This window comes from Martes martes (assembly GCF_963455335.1).
Source record: "Martes martes genome assembly, chromosome: 3".
Classification (NCBI taxonomy): Eukaryota; Metazoa; Chordata; class Mammalia; order Carnivora; family Mustelidae; genus Martes; species Martes martes.
Genome location: NC_137890.1, coordinates 160,134,327 through 160,156,142, shown reverse-complemented (window position 1 = coordinate 160,156,142; position 21,816 = coordinate 160,134,327). Strand labels below are relative to the sequence as shown.

At 45.5% G+C, this 21,816-nt stretch overlaps 1 protein-coding gene across 2 annotated transcripts in view; it reads left to right on the top strand.

Moving 5' to 3' along the window:
• Nucleotides 1-21,325: 21,325 nt before the first annotated feature.
• DAW1 (dynein assembly factor with WD repeats 1) overlaps nt 21,326-21,816 on the top strand; it is a gene marked incomplete at both ends in the record, with an annotated part of 41,795 nt that continues 41,304 nt past the window's right edge. Inside the window, one exon of one of the 2 annotated variants that reach the window (XM_080799356.1) lies at nt 21,326-21,416. In XM_080799356.1, the coding sequence (XP_080655482.1) occupies nt 21,335-21,416 (82 nt within the window). The remainder of the gene's footprint in view (nt 21,417-21,816) is intronic. The other variant, XM_080799355.1, reaches the window with a different exon arrangement.

The following is a 21,816-nucleotide window of genomic DNA, read 5'->3' as shown; positions in this document are numbered from 1 at the left end:
CAGAGAGAGAGAGAGAGAGAGAGAGAGAGAGAGAGAAGTATGAGTGGGGGAGGGGCAGAGGGAGAAGCAGGGAGCCCGATGTGGAGCTCTATTCCAGTACCCTGAGATCATGACCCAAGCTGAGGGCAGATGCCCAACTGACTGAGTCACCCAGGCACCCCATACCTTTTTTTAAGATTTTTAAAAGACATTTTTAAAAAACAGGTCAATTTATAATCTCACCTTGAATTTTTATTGATAAGGAGGTTAAATTCATGAGGTAATAGAAGCAGAGATGACATTTGACTAACCAGGCTAGGAAGGTTGGGAGAAGTTGTGTTGGAAGAGCAGCAGAAGATACTTAGAGAAAAGAGGAAAGCATTGTAGGCAGAGTAAGACTGCTCCAGGAGAGTAAGTGATGGGCCAGGACCCCAGGTTTGTGGGTGAGAGCATAAGAAAGGGGCTGGCAAGGCAGGTCAGAGGCCAGATGTCCTGCTTGTGTTCAGGAGACTTATTGGAGGTTTTTTTGAAGCAAGGATGTTCTTGTTATGAAGCAGGAACAGAAAGACCTAAAAAAAAGAGGAAACTTCTCTAATGAAAACTTAGAAGGGAAAATGATACAAAGGAGAAAAGAAGGTAGGGAATGAGTCAGGAAGAAATTTGAGGGAAAGTGTATGAAAGGAATAAAATCTAAAAGTATAAGGAAGGCCTGCAGTGAGAGATGGGAGGGTTGATAAGCCTGATTTGCTCTCAGATGCAGGAAGGGGAAGAAAGACACACGAAAAAGAATTGAGAAACCAAGTTGTAACAGAAAAGAAGAGAAATTGAGCAGACATGGCTAATGGGAATGAGAAAATTAAAAGGAGCACAAATAAAATGAGGCTTATTTTTTAAAAGAACAAACATTTATAGGAAATCAAGGGGGCTCATATTTCAAAGATCAACAAAACCAAGTAATGGAAAAACCTTTAGAAAAAAAAAAAGCAGGAATGGTCATAAAAGTCTGCTTAATTTACTCATTTGTAGATGCTGAAGGAAACATCAGGCAAATGGGACAAAAAATATGAGTTATGATACTAGAGAAAATATAGAAGGAAAAAAGAATGAAAATGGTTAGATTTTTCTAAGTTTCTGGTGTCCTTACTTCTTACTTTGCTAAGAAAAAAGGAAAAAGGAGACAGAAAAGAAGAAAAATGAAACACACCACAAAGCCAACCATTTGGGGTCACTCCAAGTCGTTAAAACCAGAGGGAATGGGGATCGTCATCACTGTTGGGAGGAGGATGGGAAAATCATGAGTTCACTTTTCCTGGGGGCATGACACTCCTTCAACTGGAAAGGCAAGTTCCACCCAAGCTAAAGGAGCAGCTCGGAAGTGACCTCACAAAAATCTTCCTCTGCTCTAGGGTAATTTATGCCTTTCATGATTTAACTCAGTCTACCACATCTTGACCTAGTTGAAAAGTGGGTCAGACTAGTTTTTTTTTTTTTTTTTTTAAGCGGAAGCCTAAAAAACCACCCTCCCTTCAACAAATTCATATTTTGCACTATTTAACATTTTTTACATTTCTAACTTTTTGGAGATGCTCATAAAAACTGGTGGAGCCGGTCACAGACCCTAGACTCTGAATCCATAGAGAATTGGAAAGAAACTGGAAATTCACAAGATAGTAAGAGGGCTTATTCGCAGACCCTCCTGGCTTGGCCCTGGTGTTAACTTAGAAGACATTCAACTTTTTGATGTGACATTTCTACTTCTCTGAGTGATCATGGAAGTGCCAATAAATCCCATTTGGGCTCAGAGATTTCTATGAGGGGCTGAAGGTAGACTGTGTGACGGGAGTTAGGGAATTGAGGAGAAGTGAGTGAGAAGTGAGGAGAAGTAAGGCTGTAGAGTAAGTTGGGGGCAGGGACTCCCAGGCAACACAAAGGAGTTTATGAGGACTATAAAGATTGGTAATACGCTCAGATTTGACACTTGAAGAAGGTTAGAAGGGACCAGAGCCTCTGGCAGAATGATGGGGAAGAAACTGGTCTGAGTGTAGGTCTAGCGTGGGAAGCTACTTACGGATGAACAAATTTTCATCTTGACCCGGACCATAAACTCCCCTGGGAGCATGAATATCCATTTATTTTCCCGTCTGCCTTGTTGAAACGGGTATGATCACTCAAGGAAGGTTGCCAGATAAAATAGAGACCAACCACTTAATTTCGATTTTTGGATAAGCAACCTATTTTAGCATTATTATGTTCCATGCAATATTTGGAGCATACTTACACTAAAAATATTATGTGCTGTTTATCTGATATTCAAAATTAATAATAACATTTTGTATTTTTATGTGCTAAATCTGACCACCGTATCCCCAAGGCAGTCTTGGGAGTCACAAATCGAAGAACGTAGAGCCAAAACATAAAAGGAGCCCATGTCTCTGAATCAAAGCTGGCATGAGAACTGTACAGGAGGGCTGTCTTGATTTTAGGACTCTGGCTTCCACAACAGTAAGGAAGTAAATTTATGTTTTAAGTCAGCGGGGTGTGGTAATTTGTTACAGGAATTAATACCTAGCCTAACACTTTGGAACTACTGAAACTCTTTTCCTCTTTTCTTCCTTTTCTGCCTTCCTTGTCTACCCCTTAGACACAGAGAATGCCAGAACTGGGAGTATATTAGTGGTAATTGGAACTAATTTACTTGTTTTCAGATGAGGAAACTGAGGACATGAGGACCATTTAATTCACTTGGAGAGTAGCTCTCAGTGTTCTTTCCTCCCCGCAATCTACACAATCTCATATATTTCTTGTCCTCTTCCTCTTCATCTCATTGTCTCCCTCTTCCAAAATCTTTCTAGTCTTCCTGTTTCTAGCCCCCATTTTTTCTCCATCATCCATCCATCCATCCATCCATCCATCCACCCACCCACCCATCCATCCCTCCATCATTTATCCAACATATTCTTCCCAGTTTTTGTTCATTATTTATTCCAAAGGAGCACTGTTTAGATTCACTAGTCCTCACATACTCCTCCCCCAAATTTAATCATTTTGTCCCCCCTTGATTATGGTGTGTCACTAGTTATAGATTGATTTGGGTAAAGAAATTTCCTTTTTAAAAAATGCAATATCTTAAGGGAGCCTGGGTGGCTTAAATGTCTGAGTCTTGATTTTGGTATAGGTCATGATCTTAGGGTCATGGGAATCGGGCTCTGTGTTGGGATCCCTGCTCAGCAGGGAGTCTGCTTGAGATTCTCTCTCCTCCCTCTCTTTCTTCCTCCTTGGCCCCCTGCCTGCTCACAAGCTCTCTTTTTCTCTCAAATAAATGAATAAATCTTTAAAAAAATAAAATAAAAATGCAGTATCTCTAGTTTGTCAAGTTTCCATATGCAAAAACCATCTGGGACACTTGTTAAGAACCCCACCCCACACCCACTATTTGTATATTGTTTCAGCACTTTGTATACTTTGTATATATTTTTTAAGATTTTATTTATTTATTTGACAGAGATCACAAGTAGGCAGAGAGGCAGGCAGAGAGGAGGAAGCAGGCTCCCCGCTGAGCAGAAAGCCCGATGCGGGGCTCGATCCCAGGACTCCGGGATCATGACCTGAGCTGAAAGCAGAGACTTTAACCCACTGAGCCACCCAGGTGCCCCTACTTTGTATATTTGAATACTGTTTAAGTACTTTGAGGAGCATTTTGTAGAAATGACTGGTTTCCCAGACTCTGGGATTTCACAGACTGGTCTTAAAAAAAAAAATGTGGGGGATTCACAGTGAAGGGGTGTTGACTAACAGAGTTACCAAGTCTTTATTTTTCAAAACAAAGTCATTAGACTAATGACCAAGTAAACATGCCGTAATTTCATTTTAAAAAGGATATTTTCACATCATAAATATGGGAAGAATAATTTCAGAGTAATGGAAACTCATCTTAAGAAAGCACAAGAAGTAAAGTTCTGTGGATACCTAAATGTCTCTTTGAAAATAAAATATATGAAAGCATGTAGGTACATAAAAATAAAGAACAACACGGCAGTTTATTTTACTCGGAGTGTATTTTTCTTTTATACAAGCTTGTCAATTTGCACATTTATATTTGAAGTGGTGTGAAATGAGGTGACAATATCCTACTTCTTCCTGGATTTAATGTTTATCAGTTATTGCTGAAAATCTGTTCTCAGATGCATATGTTGACAGAAATAGAAACAACTTTCTTCAGGCAATCTCTCTCCATCTAAAATATCCTGGATAAAGATAAAGGAAGGACTTCATGGCTCCAGCCATTTCTCCTGATTTTTCATATTCTCAGTGATGAAAGCAGCTCTGCTTGGTGATTTGCCAGAAAGAGCCAGAGGCTCCAGAGGTCCCTCCCATCCTGGTGACCTCTTCCACCCAGGGCTGGCCACCAGGGAGCTGAATGCAAGCTTCTGGGTCTCCAGATAGGTCTGGACAGGAGAAAACCTCTTCCCCAACAGAAACCACATCTTGGACTTCTGTTTGGGAGCTAACCTTTCTTTATGACATTTGGAAATCTGAGGAAACTTCTTTGGTTAGTGGTTCTCCAGAGTGTATAAGAATTGTCTCTATAGTTTTAGAAATATTCAGGCACTTGGTTCCACTTCAGACCTATGGGATCAAAAATTTTGGAAAGGATATGTTTGACATATGGTTTTGTTTCGCTGTTGATTTTTAAACTACAGAATGATCTGGTGCCCATTCTGATTAAGGAGCTTACTATATGCATCCGTGGTTCTCACTGATGCCCATAAGTATGTTTACTTAGGGAGCAGTGCCTGAGCCGTACCCCAGAGTACTCATATCAGAATATCTGGTGCAGGAGGGAGCCTAGGCATCCATAGATTTTAAAAGCTTTCCAGATTATTCTAATGTCCTGCCAGAGTTGAGAATAACAGGGGGGAAATGCTTGCATCCACATAATTTTACACACCATTTCATGAGCCCAATATTAAGGAACCCCACACATGACACTTGTAGACAATAGTCAGCTACTCCTTATTGTGATTTTGTAAATCACGTGGGCTTTTTTAGGAGGCAGAACCAGAGTAAGCCTTGTAATAGAAGCCAATGCGTTCTGAATACTTCCTGAGTGCCCAGTCCTGTTCTAGGGGGTTACATGTATTCCTACATCTCACAAGGATGCCAGGAGGTTGTCACTATTATTTTCCTTGTTTTACAAGAGAGAGGATGAGGGTTAATTCTGTTGCCTGGATTCACGCAGCTGAGTCATGAGGCAGTGTGGCTCCACACTTGCCCTCTTCCCCAGAAGGCTCTGAGAAGGAGGATGTTCGGCAGGGAAATGGTTGGGAGGGGCAGATGGTTAAAGAGGGCAGCGATTGTAAAGGCTTGTAACACCTTGGCAATGAGCGCGAGTCCAGGGGGACCCTTGTGAAAGGTAGACGTGGAAGAGAAAGAGGGTGGGAGCATCCCTAGTGGGAAAGAGATGAAGGCAGCAGAGGCTGAGACAAAGACAAATGTCCTTACTCTGTCTGAATAATTTCCCTGAGCTTTGCACCCACAGAAGGGGAAGGAAACCATTATGCGGTGTAAGGCATGCAAACTAGACTGCTCTCCATGGTGAAATGTTCCTATTACCACGTGGTTGCCCAAAGAAAGTCATCTGAGTTAACGGTACAGCATCAGACTTGGGGTCTCTAGAATGAGGGAGGTGGTAGCCCCTTTCCTTTGTGGTTTTCACACCACGTGCAGAGAATGAGCCATACTTGGAAAAGAAGAAGAGAAGAGGGTGTGAGGAATCAGCAGGGTTTCACGGTGACCTTGAAGGGCATTGAACGCCAGCTGCTGCGGGCTGTCTTGAAGAAGATTGATTAGACCCTCCGAATCTGGTCTCCAGGGCTGGACTGCAGGTGGATACAGACTGAGGGTTTACCCCATTAGAACAAAGCTATCTCTGACTGCCTTGAGAAGTGAATTACTTATTCCTGGAAAGAACCAAGGTAGGCTGAACCATGCCTGGGAACGGGGCTACCTTTCAAGGTCTTTGCAAGTGACCTCCTGTGCTGATTCCGGATCCTCATTCAACTGGTGAACAAGGGTTTATTGTCTTTGGGCTTGGCACGAGGGACGTGGTGGTGAACCCACAGACTTGGCAAGTAGGGGGGAAAGAGACAGGGACAGTTCATGCCCGTACTCACGATCACTTGCTCCCGAGACCTAGAATTCGGATTCAGATTATTTAGCACGATGTTTCCTTTTATATTTTAAAGCCAGCCTCTCCCTCTGTTTCCCTTTCCCTCTTTCCCTTTGTTCACATGTCCTATGTATTCCCCTCCCTCTTGGCCTATTTTTAATGCCTCCTCTTTCCTTGTCATTAACCATCTGTCTCCGTGACTTTTCTCTCTCTTTTATCCCCTCTTCTTCCCTTTACCTCCTTCCTATAACCCACTAATAAATGGGTGGAATTAGTACCCATATTAAACAATATCTAAGCATTATATGTACATAGGCATATATCAAAATATCTGCTCATCATTTTTATATTTTCGGTTACATTAGAAGGATTGAAATATTGAAATAAAAGAGAAAAAAGATTTCTTCTCTCTTCTCAGCCAATTCTCAAAGGTGAACTTCCTGTCTCTGCCTTGGGCATGGGAAGTACCGAGCAGGTTACACTATCAATATATCACATATTCTATGTTTTGTTCCTCAACAGTGAATGGCTTTCTTGTTCTGCTGTGGTTGATCAGGTACCCACATCTCTAGAACAATAACATCGGTAAGACAGCAAGCCCTGTAAGCTAACTTCACTTCATTGTTTCAAAAGTGGTGGTTTCCACGGTGAAGAAACGCAGTTTGAATTTTTGTTCTTTTCACCTGTGGAGGTTAACACTGTGAGTGAATTCTGAGAGCAAACATTTCAAATAGTTCTGCTTTAACATGAAAATGGAGAGCATGTAACAACATATTTTAGGAACTTTCACTTGGAAAGGACTAAAAAAAGATCACTCTCGGCAATTGCTATGTATTAAATAGCACTTTCTGCTCCAACAGAGAAATAAATCAAGATGGTAGAGGAAGCAGGGGGGTCACATGAGAACCCAGTTCTACCACCAGTAACTACTTAACGAACATATCTGGTTGAAGCCGTGACGTAGTCCAGAAGTTTTAATGGGAAATTAGCCCTGTGTTCTAAAGGGGGCTTTTGCCCAGATAACTTTCTACCTCTAAAAAGAAATCAGACTGCTTTGATCTTTCTCCTGGCTCTATGCCCTGTTAGATAATATCACAAATTCTTTGCTTAACGTTCCTACAATGTTGCACATTTTTTACTCATTATATTTCTGGAAAAGATATGACCAGTTGCCAAACTGCCAAACAGATCTGTCAGTTGTTAAGGGATGAGGAACCACACTCGGTGATGTGTGCCAGGTACTATATTAGGTGGTTTACACTCATGATCTCACTTATATTTCTCACGACAATCCTTCCAGGGAGGGCTTAGCATTATACACAGGGGATGCTGAGGCTCAGCTCTGGGAAGGTCAGGTTTGGGGAGTCGAGTAGGGATTCAAGCTCCCAGTCCTCTGGCTCTAACACCTCTCTGACCTTTCTGTTGCAGCTGAGAACAGAGCCCTCGTCAGAGTTTAAACACCCCTTCCCCCATTCTTTTTGAAAGAGGGCTAAGGTGGTGAGGTCACATGGGAAATGTGTCCTAGAAGGATGTCTGGGAGAGCAGTCTTGGTTTCCAGAAGAGCCTCCAGCTTGCAGTAAAGCCTGATTCAACTCAAGGGGTTTGGAATGGACTAGAAGGAGCCTGTAGCCAATGCTTTGCCATAGACCACACTTTTGGCTACTCAACACCCACAAATACCCTTCTTCCTGCACATAAACTTTCAAACCACAGCAACAGCAACAACAAAAAAGTGCCCTCATTATTGTCATGAGACCATTCCCCAAAATGGAGACACCCTCCCCCCAATGTTACCCAGCATCAATAATCATCTCTGGGTGATGTCTTTCATCTTTCAGTTCAGGCTCAGCCTCTGTTGCTTTACTATAACCCACCAGCAACATTACAACCAAGCCCTCTGTAAAATAGTCAGGAAAGGGAAGGAGGAGGAAGCTACGACACAGCAGGGAGGGCAGGAGCACGCTACTTGCCGCAGTGCTCATTTCTGCAACCAATCATGTGGCTTTGTTCGTTATTTGTTATTTCTACCTTCCTAACTCCACTTCCAGTTCTGGGCTCCTTTTGCCTTCAGCCACCCCTAGGTTAGGGTTCTTCATTCTGGCAGGAACTGAAACTTCATTCTTGAAGGGCATGGATCTTAGGGAGGTTCTGGTTATATGGGTTCTCATGGTCGTCCATTGACTTTTACCACCTGACGAGGCGTGGTATAGAGACTTTCCACAGGATTGCTTTGTTTGCAGAATGTTCTCCCATCGTTTGCCTGACTTAACAGGAACTCCATTTCCCCTCGATAACCAAACTAATCCCCTTAGTCAATGCGGCAACCCTCTTTTTCTTTGACCTGTTTATCCAGGGACACAAGGAACCCAAAAGGGTCAAAAGGCAGTTCTTGGCCATAGTTTTGTCCAATGGTGGAATACTTTTGTCCTTGGGATCTCAGACTTCTAAACCAGTAGAATAACAGCTAAAAAGATATTGAGAGAACTTTAATGAGTGAATTATTAGATGGGATGTTAGGAGATGCCATGCTGATTTCCATTTCAGAATAATACATTCTGACTATGGGAGAATCAGTATCCAGTACGGTTGCTGGTTCAGAACATTATCAGGAACAACACACCCTAATCTAACCCAGTGTTGCTTTCCACCGGTGCTGGAACTGAGTGCCCCCATGCCGGTTGCTTCCAGGTGGTGAGGCTGTAGTTAAGAGGAGGGAATGCTTTGACTGCCTCAATTCTTGTGCATGGACAAGATTTTTGGCTCAAAAGCAACACTGTTAGCTATCATGATGATATCTTAGCCTGTTCAGGCTACTATAATAAAATACCACAGCTGGGCAGCTTATACAAGTAAAAATTTATTTCTCATTTCATTTATTTATGTATTTATGTATTTATTTATTTATTTCTGGGATCTGGAAGTCCAAGATCAGAGTGCCAGCTTGGTCAGATGAGAACCCTCTTTCAGTTAACAGAGGGCCCCTTGCTGTATTCTCATGTGGGGAAGAGGGTTAGGGAGCTCTCTCGGGCCTCTTTTTGTAAGTGCATTAATCTCGTTCATGAGGGCTCCACCCTCATGATCTAATCACCTCCGAAAGGCCTCCTGTCTGAATATCATCCCTTTGGGCATGAGGATTTCAGCCAATGAATTCAGTGATGGAGGGAGAGGGCCCCATTCCGTGTACAGCAAAGCATACGTCAGATTGTGTTGCAGGAAGAAGCATGGGAGGGAGAGAAGATTGCTTATCCTGCATGAGTGTCTTTTCCACTTTCCTTCCCTCTGCAATACGAAGTTTCACTCTAATTAACCTTCTGATGGTGTCAGCCTGGTCCTCGGGTTATAGTACATAAATGGGATTCAAGGTTGCTTGCTGCTGTGGGTGATGGGGACACTCAGCGGTGGCAGCAGGCAGGCCAGCCCAGCGGTGAGAAGAAATCCTGTCTGGGCCATGTCTTACCTTCATCCCTGTCTCTACAGCTACTTCACTCATTGCCCATGAAGCCAAAAGTGGAATTGGTGGGCAGGAGACGGACTGACAACTCCAGAGTGGGTTTACTTTCTTTTGTTCCTGATCTCCAAGACCCTTCACTCTGGGGGTGGGGGTGGGGGGAGCTGTGTCTTTGGTAAGCACTCACTTGGACGTAACAGATAATCTCACACTCTGGCCCCGTTCTGAGATGCCCTTCTCCTCCACCTTCGTCTTCTCTAGACTTCCTTGTCACCAAATTCCAGCATTTTCTTTCCAATTCCCTGAACCTTTTTCCAAGTTATTGCGGTTGGTCACACACCAGGCCCTCCTTCGCACCCCGTGCCAAGCGGACTTTGAGATGAGCTGTTTCAAGTTCTGTCCTGAACTTGGATTTTCATTCCCCACTGTCCTTGTGAGTTACTTCTAACTGGAACTGGAGATTTGCAGCTGTCCACTTCTGATGTACGAAGCCACATTTAAATGATGTTTAAATTTTTGCCTTCCTCTGTTTACCGGTGGGCTCCTTACATGGCTAGAGGTGTGGGCAGAAGAAACAATGCCAGTGTAACTGACCCTTGGGGTATAAACTTTGTTCATGCAACGGATTTATGCCTTCAGGATGGGCTCCTGTTGGATCCCATGAGTGCTGCTGGTTCCACCGGACCTTACCGCTTGACGAGCCAGATAACACCCAGTTCAGGAGGGGCACCTCCATCTACAAAGCCAGCTGGTCTTTTGGTCAGGGGATTAGTCTCTGCTAGGGCTCCCGAGCAAGCCAGGCACTATCTTTCTAAAGAAGATGTACTTAAAGAAGAGGACATGGTTTGCTTTGAAGTCCAGTGGTTTTACCTTCATGGCTCTCCGTAGGCTCTGTACGTCATCCTCAACATGCTTTGACCCTTAAGCACCAGGAGGTGGCGCTGTTTCCAGCGGGAGGAGTCGAGAACACTCCTTTGCCCAGGCTTGCTCCAAGTCAGCCACGGTAGAGGTTACTCAGAGTTGAGACTTTCAACTCAAAGCATCCTAATAGTCCCACAAGGATTTTTGCCTTTTAATTGGGTGTGGGACAGGGTGCAACATCTTATTTTTCTCTTTGAAACTGATATCCCAACAAGCTTGAGAATGCTGGTTTCGCACAAACATCTGTAAGGTGGCAGATCCTTACATTTAACAGAATTTGTCTTTGAACCACTTGTATAGATGGGTCATGGCACGGTATCCTGCAACTTGTTGCTCGCCGCGTCTTATCAGCCTGGTGTCATTACCTAGCGAACCAGCGTCATCTGGTGGGCCAGGTGGTGGGGGCGGGGTGTGGTTAGAGGCCGGGGATGGCCAAGGTCCCTCTGTGCTATGGACTGTCAGTATTTCATCCTGCAGTGGTTACTGCCCCAGCCTGGCCGGACAGCCACTCCCAGATGCCTCTCTTTGAGGGCGTGTTGCCTCCAGTCACTTTTCTTACCAGTTAATGATCGGGCAGGACTTTATTTTGAACACAAGGGATTAAAACGGGGGATAAGTTTTCCAAGTCCCTTGAGGACTAGAAGAACAGATTTTGGCCAGAGACTTCAGCAGGTCGATCGAAACTACCGTGCAGAGTGGGTGAAGCAAGTGTGTGGCCAGCTCTGCCACGGTCAGAAAGCAGGGGATCGGAACATCAGCCTACAGCAGATGGCCGTGGGGGACGCAGTACTGTGGGCATTCTGGGTAGCCTGCACTCTGCTTTCCAGCGCCCATGAAGTGAGAGACCCCACGTGGAGCTCTATTAAAGCTGCTGCGGAAAAACTCTCCCTGCTTCCGTGACTGAGGGACGGAGCATGGCAGCTGCAGCACATGCTCTGCTGCCTGCCCGGCAGGACACTGATCAGCTCCCAGATGGCACAAGAGCCACCCGTTTGGTGGAAGTCAACCCCCCCCCGCCCCCGTGGAAGCTGGCTCGGCTCAGAGGTGACCTGCAGGCTCCAGCAGGCACGAGGCCACCTGCCAGGGGGATGAAACAGAGCTGAGTGAGCCTTCCTGCCCAGGCTGCCAAAGCGGCCATGTGAGAGTTTGGGAAATACAGAGACTTATCAGCTGATTCCTTTTAAAGAAGAAGAGGAAGGGGAAGTCTTTCAAGTGCTGAAAGTGTCTGAAAACGAGCTGGTATGGGGAAAGGAGGCTGTCACATAGGTCCAGTTGGAGATAGCAATGTGGGACTGAAACAAGAGAGCGAAATAGATCAGAAAGGCAGGAGAAAAACGAAAGAAGCTTTGAAAGAGAAGGGAGTGTGAGTGGGGTCACAGAAAGAGAAGGGAAGGAGAAGAAGTCTGGACCCCCACTAATGGTAGAACAGAGATGTGGGCTCTGCTACCCCTCCCCACCATTACCCACAAATATCGATGCTCTGAGATGTCGGGCAGTCCAGGGGATTTAAGCTCTGAGGAAAAGAATGACAACAACAATGGCTGTAGCACCATGGGTCTCAAGTTTTTTATTGTTGAAAGTATTTTTGCATATATTGCCGCTGCAAACAAGACACAGTGCGGGCAGTTCGATTTTTTCCCTTTTCCATTTTGAAATGCCACTTGTTAGCCACCATGCGTGGAGTGCAATTGTCCCCATGAAGTCACAGTCCTGCCTGACAGAGAGCCACACTGTGGTCATGTTAGAGTGTGTCAGACATCACAGTCCCGCTGGGACCACGGATCTTGAGTCCGTACAGACTCAATCTCAGGGAAGTAGTTCTTCCTTCATGGGGAAGGTGCTACATTCTTCAAAGGAAAAGCAAGAGAAAATGGAATTTTAGTTTTCTTTTTAAATAAAAAAGTGTAGACTAAAAAGCAAAAAAGTTGGTTAAATAAGATAACTATTTTAAATGGCTGTACATAGGGGAGCCTGGGTGATGCCACTGGTTAAACCTGACTCTTGGTTTTGGCTTAGGTCGTGATCTCAGGTTTGTAGGATCGAGCCCCGATCAGTGGGGAGTCTGTTTAAGACTCTCTCTCTCTCTCTCTCTCTCTCTCTGACCCTTCTCCCTAACACCCCTTCCCTAAAATAAATAAATCTTTAAAAAAAATAAAATAAAACGACCATACAGCTGGAGAAGGAGGCTTAATCTCAGTGTCTCAGTTTCTCATTTTTAAAATGGGGACAGTAGTCCTCACTTTCTAGAGGTTTTGTGAAGACTGAATCAGGTCATCATTTGTATAATACACTTAACCCAGTGTCTGGCACAGAGTAAGCATTCCGTCAATGTTAATTATTATTATTGTTATCATAGCTAGCATATTTGGGTGTCATTAGCACCGTGGTGCAAACCACATGTTTTGATTTCTTACAGCATGATCGTAAGATCAGGAATCATAATCGTTGTCTTATTATATATTTAATAATTGATTGTTTCTCTTAAGTATATTAAATTGTGGCTAAGAATATAGCACTAACACATAAGTAAAGTTAAATGCAATAGAAGACAATAAGTCTAGCTCACCAATATCGAACATTCTTTCAAAGCAAAGAGAAACACCCCTTTAAATGATAAAACCTCAAGAAATATATGCAAAATTACACGATAAACAGGAATCAGTCTTGTGCACTGTTTTGGTTTATCCAGGGAATGGCCTTCAAAGACAGGCTTCTGGAAGCCAGAAGAAAGGAGCGTACGCTGCAAGAGTGTGTACTCCTTTGCCCAACGACATGGGCTCTGGACTTTGGAAGGCAACAGGTGTTAGGGCTCATAAAGAACGGATGTACACTGCTGCCCCCTACTGCCAACGAGGCAGCTAAATAACCGTAACTGGATTGTAAGAATCCCTCAAAGTGGTCTTTATTCTGAATAGCAGGCTAGTTATTTTGTGCATGTATGCATCGTAGAGTTAGAGAATTCAGTTGTAGAAGCAGATCACTGCAGGATGATAATATTTAAGGGAAAACAATTTTAGGTGCCTAGAGACTTAAAGGGCCATAAGGACACTCCTTATATTTCCATCATTAATCTGCACAAGAACCCCATGAGGCAGATACTATTATTATCCCTGCTGTAAGTGAAAGAAGCCAGAAGTTCTAAAAGTGACCCGTCTAGCCGTCAGAACTGGCATTCAACTTCAAACTCCTCTGACCCAGTTTTGTGTCCTTTCTTGGCCAAGATGCCTTCTTCTAAAGAGCACACAGTCGTCAACAGCATTGAAAGTTTGACGCTTGGGCAAGTCTAACCTAATCACGTAACTCTACCTCTCCCCCAGCCTTCCGTCACTTCTGCATGGAAAAGCAACTTGCAGGCAAATGTACTTCCCTAGCATGAGCCACACGGGGAAGTTTAGGTGGGTCAAGGCTTTCGTGTGGGTAGCGTTGTAAGGATCAACCCTTCCTTGGGCATGCGAGGAGGACTGCGGGCAGTCTGGGCAGCACACCGAGCCTGGCCATGGAGGAAGAGTGCAGAGAAACCTGGCCTATACCCAGCCTGGGTTGGCCGGCTGTGGGAGCCTAGCCCTGGCACCCTGGAACCCTAGAGTGGCGAAGGGGCGTCATTTGTAGTTCTCGAGCCCAGAGGTGACAACATTTTTATAATCTGCACAAAGGCATGGTGCATGCTAGCAATGGCTCTGTGTGAAGCACTTGCTGGGCGTTTACCTGCCTGCGGGGGATTCCCAAGTCTGGGGGAAGGGCAGAGGGTACCAGGACACTGACTCCAAACCAACTCCCTTCACCAGCATATTTAGAAAATGACCCTTTCATCTGGGTAGATGGAGGAAAGATGGAAACGGTTTATTATAAGATGTGGAAGGCTTACGGAGAACTCCTTTGGTGTTTTGGGATCCAGGAAGAAGAAGGAGACCACCCTTCTGTGAGATGATGCTAGAATCCAGCAAGCCTTGCAAAGAAGCTTTCCTGCTTTACTGTAATGGGTGGAAATTGGGCAGAAATGGCAGCCCAATATGGATTAGAGGTAACCCCCTTGTTTCTTGTGGTCAAATTGGCGAATTTAGATATTTGAAAATTCTCAGGACCCATGACTGGGGCATGGGAGGTAACAAGGAAAGAGCTAGAGAGCCTTCCGGGATCTGCTGGCCTAGAGGAGAAAGAGCAGACGTGAGGCACACACTGTCCCACTGGGGTCCAGAGCAAGACATGGTCACATCTCAGCTCCTGGCTGCAGATAGGGGGTGGGGAGCACCCTGGCAAGTGGGAAGAAGAGTTGCAACATAGGCGGGCAGGACCCAGGGTAACCGTGACTGAGAATTCTGGGTCCTTCTCCACAAGCCACGGTAAGTGGCTATGAGATGTTCAGAATAAACTCTATTTGAGAGGGACAAAGCAAATAACACTTCTGAATGCAATGAGGTTTGAAAGATGAAATGGCTTCCAAAGGAATACCTGGATTGATCTGAATTTGCCGGAAAGTGGCCAGGTGCAGCCTTGAGAATGGGAGCCTGGGGCAGGAATGGCCTTCGTCCTGATGCGAAACCCACACCCATCCCATACAGTTGAACTGAGCATGTGGCAAAGCTGATTGGAGCCTGGTACGACTTTAGAGTGGATGAAGTGGGAGTTCTATCAGGTGGAAGGAATGACAGAATGAAAGTCCAGAGCATGAAGAAGTTGGCGGTGTTATGCTGGAACTGAATGGAATGAAGGATGATTTGCCGATGAGTAACTCCAGGTGAGGACAACTGACTTGCTCAAAGGTCACTGATGGGAGGGCCGGGACTGGAACTTCCAACTCCCAGGCTACCGTCATTCACCGGCCCCGCGGTTACTCCTTTGTGAAAACACACAGGCAGCACAAAATGAAGGAACTACAGCATCAAAAGGGAGATGAAACTTCTTATCTAGTTTTGGCTTTCATCCAATTAACACTGTGTTCTGCAGTCATCCTGGCAGCTGGTCAAATTGTTTCAGCTAAAACACTTCCCGTGCTGGGAAATCCTCAGTACTTTTTGAGACAGCCTAGCCCATTACTGGACACCCTGGTACAAAGTTCTTTGTATTGAGCCGAAATCTGTCTCTGGGGATCCGGCTCTCTCAACCTTGCCCTCTCTCTGCACGTAATCAGCTACTTCCTCTTCCAGATGGATCCTCCAAGTCCTTAAGCATCAGACACTGATGGAGGACCCACTGTGTATCAGGCACGGACATGGAAGGTGGTGTGAGGTCCATGGCAGCTCCCCTCATTTGAACGTTCTCATGTCCTTACACAGCTTTACTCTTCTTTGGACAATCTCTAGCGTTGTTAAGATCTATAACCCTCTTGCCCCTTCTGAGTCCTCAAGGGCCATTTCTTTAAGAAGACAAATCTATTTGGATCTACAGACAAAGTAGTTATGTCTTGAGGAATGTAAGCTCATTTTACTATTTACACTAATTATACTAATACAAACATAACTAGAAAGGTGTATCTATTGTCAGGTATCATACAAAGGACTCCAAATTGCTTGTATGGGGGTTATCAGAGTAATTGTCGATCTAGATTATCAATTTAGATGAGAGCAATGGGCACACACCCTTCCCCAATTTCAAACAAACCACCTTAGGAAAATAAATGCTTATCACTGTCATCATCAACCTTGATACTTGCAGAGTGTTTCTGAACAAGCCAGACTTGGAGATAAAAACCCCATTAACTGGATTCTTATCTTTCCGATGAGGAAACTGAAGCCTTAGGGCTTAGGGACCTTGCCTAAGAGCCCACGGCTGGTAGATGGCAGAGCGAGGTCTCAGGTCAGGCATGCTGCTCTTAGTGACAGAAGCTACTGTGGACCGGCCCTGTTAATGCGGCCTGCATGTCCCTGTAGGAGTACCTCATAGACTCTAAATGCAGTCCTACCTAGGAACAATCCCTAGGTTGTCCTACCTAGGGACATGCCCCCCACCCATAAACACAATAGTTTCAAACCCACCTGAAGTCTAATCCTCTCTAGGAATGGCTTCCCCCAAATTATTGTTTTCAGAATTAGACCCTTTATACCTGAAATTTGCCTAGCACTGGTAGGCCCTCTAAATAGACTTAGTGCATCAATTAGTGGCCCTTGGTGCCTCTGGTTTTCCATTCCCAGATAAGATCAGGTCCTCCACAGGTCCTTCAGGGAGGTGGAGGAAGATATGGGAAGAAGTTTTAAGAGCCCGGATGCAGCCCCTCTGGGGTGGCTGTACTGGGGTCCCACCACCTGGGAGGCTCAGCGGACCTCTCTCGGTAGTCTTTGAACATTCAGATCTCATTCTCTGTACTTTCTTTCCAGGGAGCAACTGTGCATCTCTTTTCTGCGGACTGGGTGCCCCCAAGACAAGTGATTATAGGTTCCCATTGATGCCAGGGCTCTTTCCAGGAGGAACTGGGTCAAATGGGAGCCACCATGTCCTTCTGGAGCTGCATTCCTGCCCATCAGCCTTGCCGCGGTGCTGAGCAAGATCCTCCAGGCTGACTCCTGCCTCCCTCCCTGCGTCCTTCTTCCCCTCCTTCCCTCCCTCTCCCGCTTGGAGACATTCCCCCACCCCCAGCCTTCCTTCACACTCTGATATCCACTGGTGGCTCTCAGCACATTGGAGCCTCTGAAACCCAATTAGGTAGAGAATTCCAGTTTCTTCCCACACTGTTTCTGGGTCCTACTCACATCCTCAGATGTGACCAAGCCGCTTACTGTCCCCGACAATCAGGGAAGACTTCAGAATATATAAAAGGTCTGATGGTAGGGGGAGAGCGCCCACCTTCTCTCAGGCCTGGCCCACCATTGTAACCTATTGTACCAGCTGAGTGGTTTTCCAACTTTATTGTTCACCAGAATCACCAGAAAAGCTTGTTCAAACAGGGATTGTCGGGCATTCGCTACCAGCATTTCTGATCCTGTAGGCGGTAAGGTGTGGCAAGAATTTACAGTTCTAGCAAGTTCCCAGGGGGGACTATGCTGCTGGTCCAGGGACACACTGAAAACAGAAACCCAGTGTGGCTTCAATCCACCAGACAGAATTACTTTGGGGGAGTCAAGTTAATGATACTAAATTTTTTAAACTTCTGGCTGTTCAAGGAAGGTGTCAGTGGGAAGAAACCCAGAGCCAAATGTTAAATTTATGTATACAAATCCATTATGAATGGTGATTGTTGCTCTAGTGAGTCAATGGTCAAATCAGCACAGAATGCAGGAATTGATGGAGAGTATGATATGACTTTTAGGAAGGTGCCTAGAGTAGCCCCGTCAGGAAGTCATACCAAGTCTACCAGACACTAAGATGAGCACCCTTCACTGGGACAATGTAGGAGTTTTGTTTTTGTAGATTTCTGTACAGCATTCATGGCTAATGGCCATGACTTAGCATGAAACAGACATTTACTCCGGTAGAGAGATTCATGCAGTACCTTCCAGGAATGAGTACACGGTAAGTCAATTATGTATAGCTTTAACCTCAACTTAAGCCAAGGCCAGAAGAGAAATCTGTCCACACTCATGAACTTCGCTTACTTCTCTTTGGATCACCACTTCATATGCGGAGAAGCCTATTGCCTCCCAAAAAGGGGTCTGAGGGGACTTACACTGGATACTGGTGGCAGGATTCTGGGCTAACAAGTCAGAACACTAGGAATCCCATCAGCAGAGAGCATCTAGGTGTTAGGGAGGAAATGTGAGAGAACTTTGGGACAGTCAGGATGTTTTGACATCCAGATAAATTACTCTGAAGCAGAGAGAGGAGGGCTGCTGACCCCTAGTGGGGATGGGCTCTGAGACCTCAACACCGAAGGCCTGTGCCCCAGAGTCGGTAAAGAGGGCCCTGGATATGACGTGAAGGTGCTGAGGAAGTTCTCTAACTTATGTGGGAGAACTTGGCTTAAACTCTTGGAGCCAAAGGAAGGATGTCAAAAGCTGCAGAGCTGGATTTTTTTTTTTTTTTTTGGAATTTTTTTTTTAAGAAGCAAAAGGACAACCTGTTAAAGTTTGGTTCAAGGAAGTAGGAGAAATCCTTTACCTGGAACAGAAAGACAAGAGCCACTTAGGAAGTTCAGGAACTCCTGGAAATGGAGGCAGTGGTGATGCTACCTACCGTAACAGTGGTGGGGGCTCTTGGTCTCAACTAGAGGAAGATGGAGGTAGAAGGAAAGGTGAAACAGGGAGTGAACTTGAACTTGGGGATCTCGTAACAAAAGTGGAGCCGGATGGTTCTGTGGTTGTTATCTATACCCTGGAACATTATGAAGCCTGGCTTGTTCTGCGGAAAACAAAGGCCACTTTTTATTTTGTAAGAATTTCAAACTAATGGAGAAGTTGCAAGAGTAGGACAAGGAACTTCTCAAAAAGAGCCCTGTGCCTAGCTGGATTCAGGATTTTTTTCTCAGTGGCTTTATTGTTTCTTATTCATCCACCTATCCAAACACACACACACACACACACACACCCCTACACATAAATATAAGATTTTCAAAACCATTTGAGAGTTGATTGCACGTATCATACCCCTTTATCTCTAAAGAAATTAATATATTTTTCCTAAGAACAAAGACATTGTCTTATATAATCACAGCACAATGATCAAAATCAGGAAACTCACTATTGATATAATATCAATATAATTTAAACTACAATGTCTCATTCAATTGTCCCAATCATGTCCTTTACAGATAATTTTCTTCCTGGTTCAGGACCCAGCATCACTCAGTGCATTTAATTGTTCTATGTCTTTAGTGTCTTTAATCTGAAGCAGTTTTCAGTCTTTTTTTTTCTTGGCTTGACAGTTATTTCGTACAGTTTCTTTAATTTTGGTTGCCCTGATGTTTCCTCATGATTAAAGAGACAAGTTATGCTTTGCAGGAAGGAATTCTAGAGAATTGCTGTGTCCTTGTCATTGTCTTGTATAACAAGCTATGAATGTCAGTTTGTCCCTACATTGGGAATGTTAACTTCTATCCCAATGGTCAAATGGTGTCTACTGGATTTCTCCACTATAAAGTTACTATTTTTTCGAAGGCCTCATTTAAAATTCACAAGCATAAACAATAAATGGGGAAACAAAATCCACTAAAGACTTTGTTGTTTCTTTTTTTTTTTTAATATTTTATTTATTTCATTTGAGAGAGAGAGAGTGAGAGACCTGGGGGAGGGCAGAGGGAAACGGAGAGATTCTCAAGCCAACTTCCTACTGAGCAGGAGCCCAAGGTGGGGCTCAGTCCCATGACCCTGAGATCATGCATGACCTGGAGATCATGACCTGGGCGGAAATCAACACTTAACTGATTAAGCCATTCTGGAGCCCCAAGACTTCTCGTTTCTATAGATGATCTCTGCGCCCTTCCCCACTTAAGCCTTTTCCAGAGTCTTAATGATTAGGAGAGACTTTGAGCTAGAATGAATCTTACATTTCATCTGTTTTTTTTTCTGTTTCTCAAGTGTGGGATGCTAGGATTTTTATGTGCTTCCCATTTGTATTAGGCTTAATTTTTCCATGCAGAGGCTCTCCCATTTCAATGATCTCTCCAGCCTTCTGAGTACACGAAGTAGAAAGGCTCAGTTGGGTGCTAGGCTGTCTTGAAAATTTCAAATAGTCGATGATGCTTCCCTACTGTTTTGTAGGGAAGGCCTTTGGAAGGCCTTTGGTTCATAGTCTCTGGTAGGCAATAGTATAGGGTCATTCCATAGCATTTAAAAAATCTCATTTATTTTTACAGTTACCTACTGCTCCTCATCGACAACTGGGCAAAATTCTAATTTACAGGATTAACAATAATTTTCTTGCAAGCTTACATTTAAAAACGTGAAGTAAAATAAGTGAGTCAGTTTGGAGAATTGGCATGGAGACGATGAGGAGACGTGGCCCACAGTTGTGAAGACCACAGAGGAAGTGCTTACCTTTGGGGATATTTTGACTTAGGAATTTAGGTCAAATTCCTTAAAGGAAATGGACAGTCTGGCCCCACTGATTCTTCCAGGACAGTCTTCCTCACGGGAACTGGACTTTACAGGCAAAGAACCGATTCTGGCAAGAAACCGAATAGGCCACAAAAAGGTCCGGGAAACCATATACCCTGGGTGGACAGTACCCTGTGGACTCCAGGTGACAGGCTTCTGACGCACCTGCCCTCCCGTCCCGCCTCTGTGGCTCGCTAGTTGGGGGTGTGTGGGGGTCCTCACTTTTTCAGATGCTGGGTTGTTGCATCCGTGAGAGGGTGCGGGAAGAAATAGTGCACCACTCAAACCTCTGTTAATCTCTACAGCTACAGGTGTATAAGGCGCCAAGCGCAGCGCACCGCACAGCATCAGGAAATGTAGCCTGTTACATTGTGGTCCTAATTCTTTTCTGGGAACAAGGACAGGGCATGAGGAGACGCCCGGAATGGTGACCAGGAGGGAACTTTTCTGCCGTCCCTTCTCCTTGGAAACTCAATGGGCCACAGTGTGCGCGGCCAGCGCCTCGCCCTCCCAGGCCGCGCTTCGCCCGCTGTGAAGTTACCCTGACGGAGAACGCGAGGGGCCCCCCCGTCCCTGCGCAGCCCAGGCACCGACGGTGCGGACGGGGCGAGGGTGGCAGCGCTCTCTTCAGCGACGCGCCCTGGAGCCCCCGCCCGCCCCTACGAACAAGCAGGCAGGTGCGGGCACCCGCAGGGGCAGGGCCTGCTCCCTGGCCGCGCCTCGCCGAGCGGACGCCCCCAACCCGCCACGGGTCGCCCGCGCCGCAGACCGCATCCCCGAAGTCTGCAAGCCCAGCTCCGCGCCCCGGACGCTCGCGCATGCGCGCCGAAGCACAGCTGCTGTTTGGCTGTTTCCATGGCTACGAAGAGCGTTGACCAGGGGTCTGGGAAGGAGAAAATGAAGCTCAAGGGCCTCCTACTCCGGTATTACCCGCCAGGTAGGGGCAGGGCCTCCTCCGTGCTGGCGTGGGTGCTGGGCTCTGGCCTTGGGAGGCTCCGGGGCGGTGGAGGGTGCGGGGACTCGAGGGGCCGGCGGGGTCCCCTAGCGGGTGATCCATGTCCGGGACAGATAGCCGGGCGATTCCCAACAGGGCCCCTCCCTCCTTTGGTTGCTGAACACTGTTACTCAAAACATTTAAAGTGATTTTTAAGGAATTCTTTAAACGTTGAAGTTGCGGAGTTATAATGCTTTTCTGGCTAGTTAGGAATGGGGCGGATGGGGAGGGAGAGGTGGTGATCAGTGTCCCTAGAGATTGGTATCCGGAAGGGAAGACACTGACAAGGAGCACATTGCTTTTTATTTTAAACAGAGCAGAACGATCAAGTCAAGATGTGTTG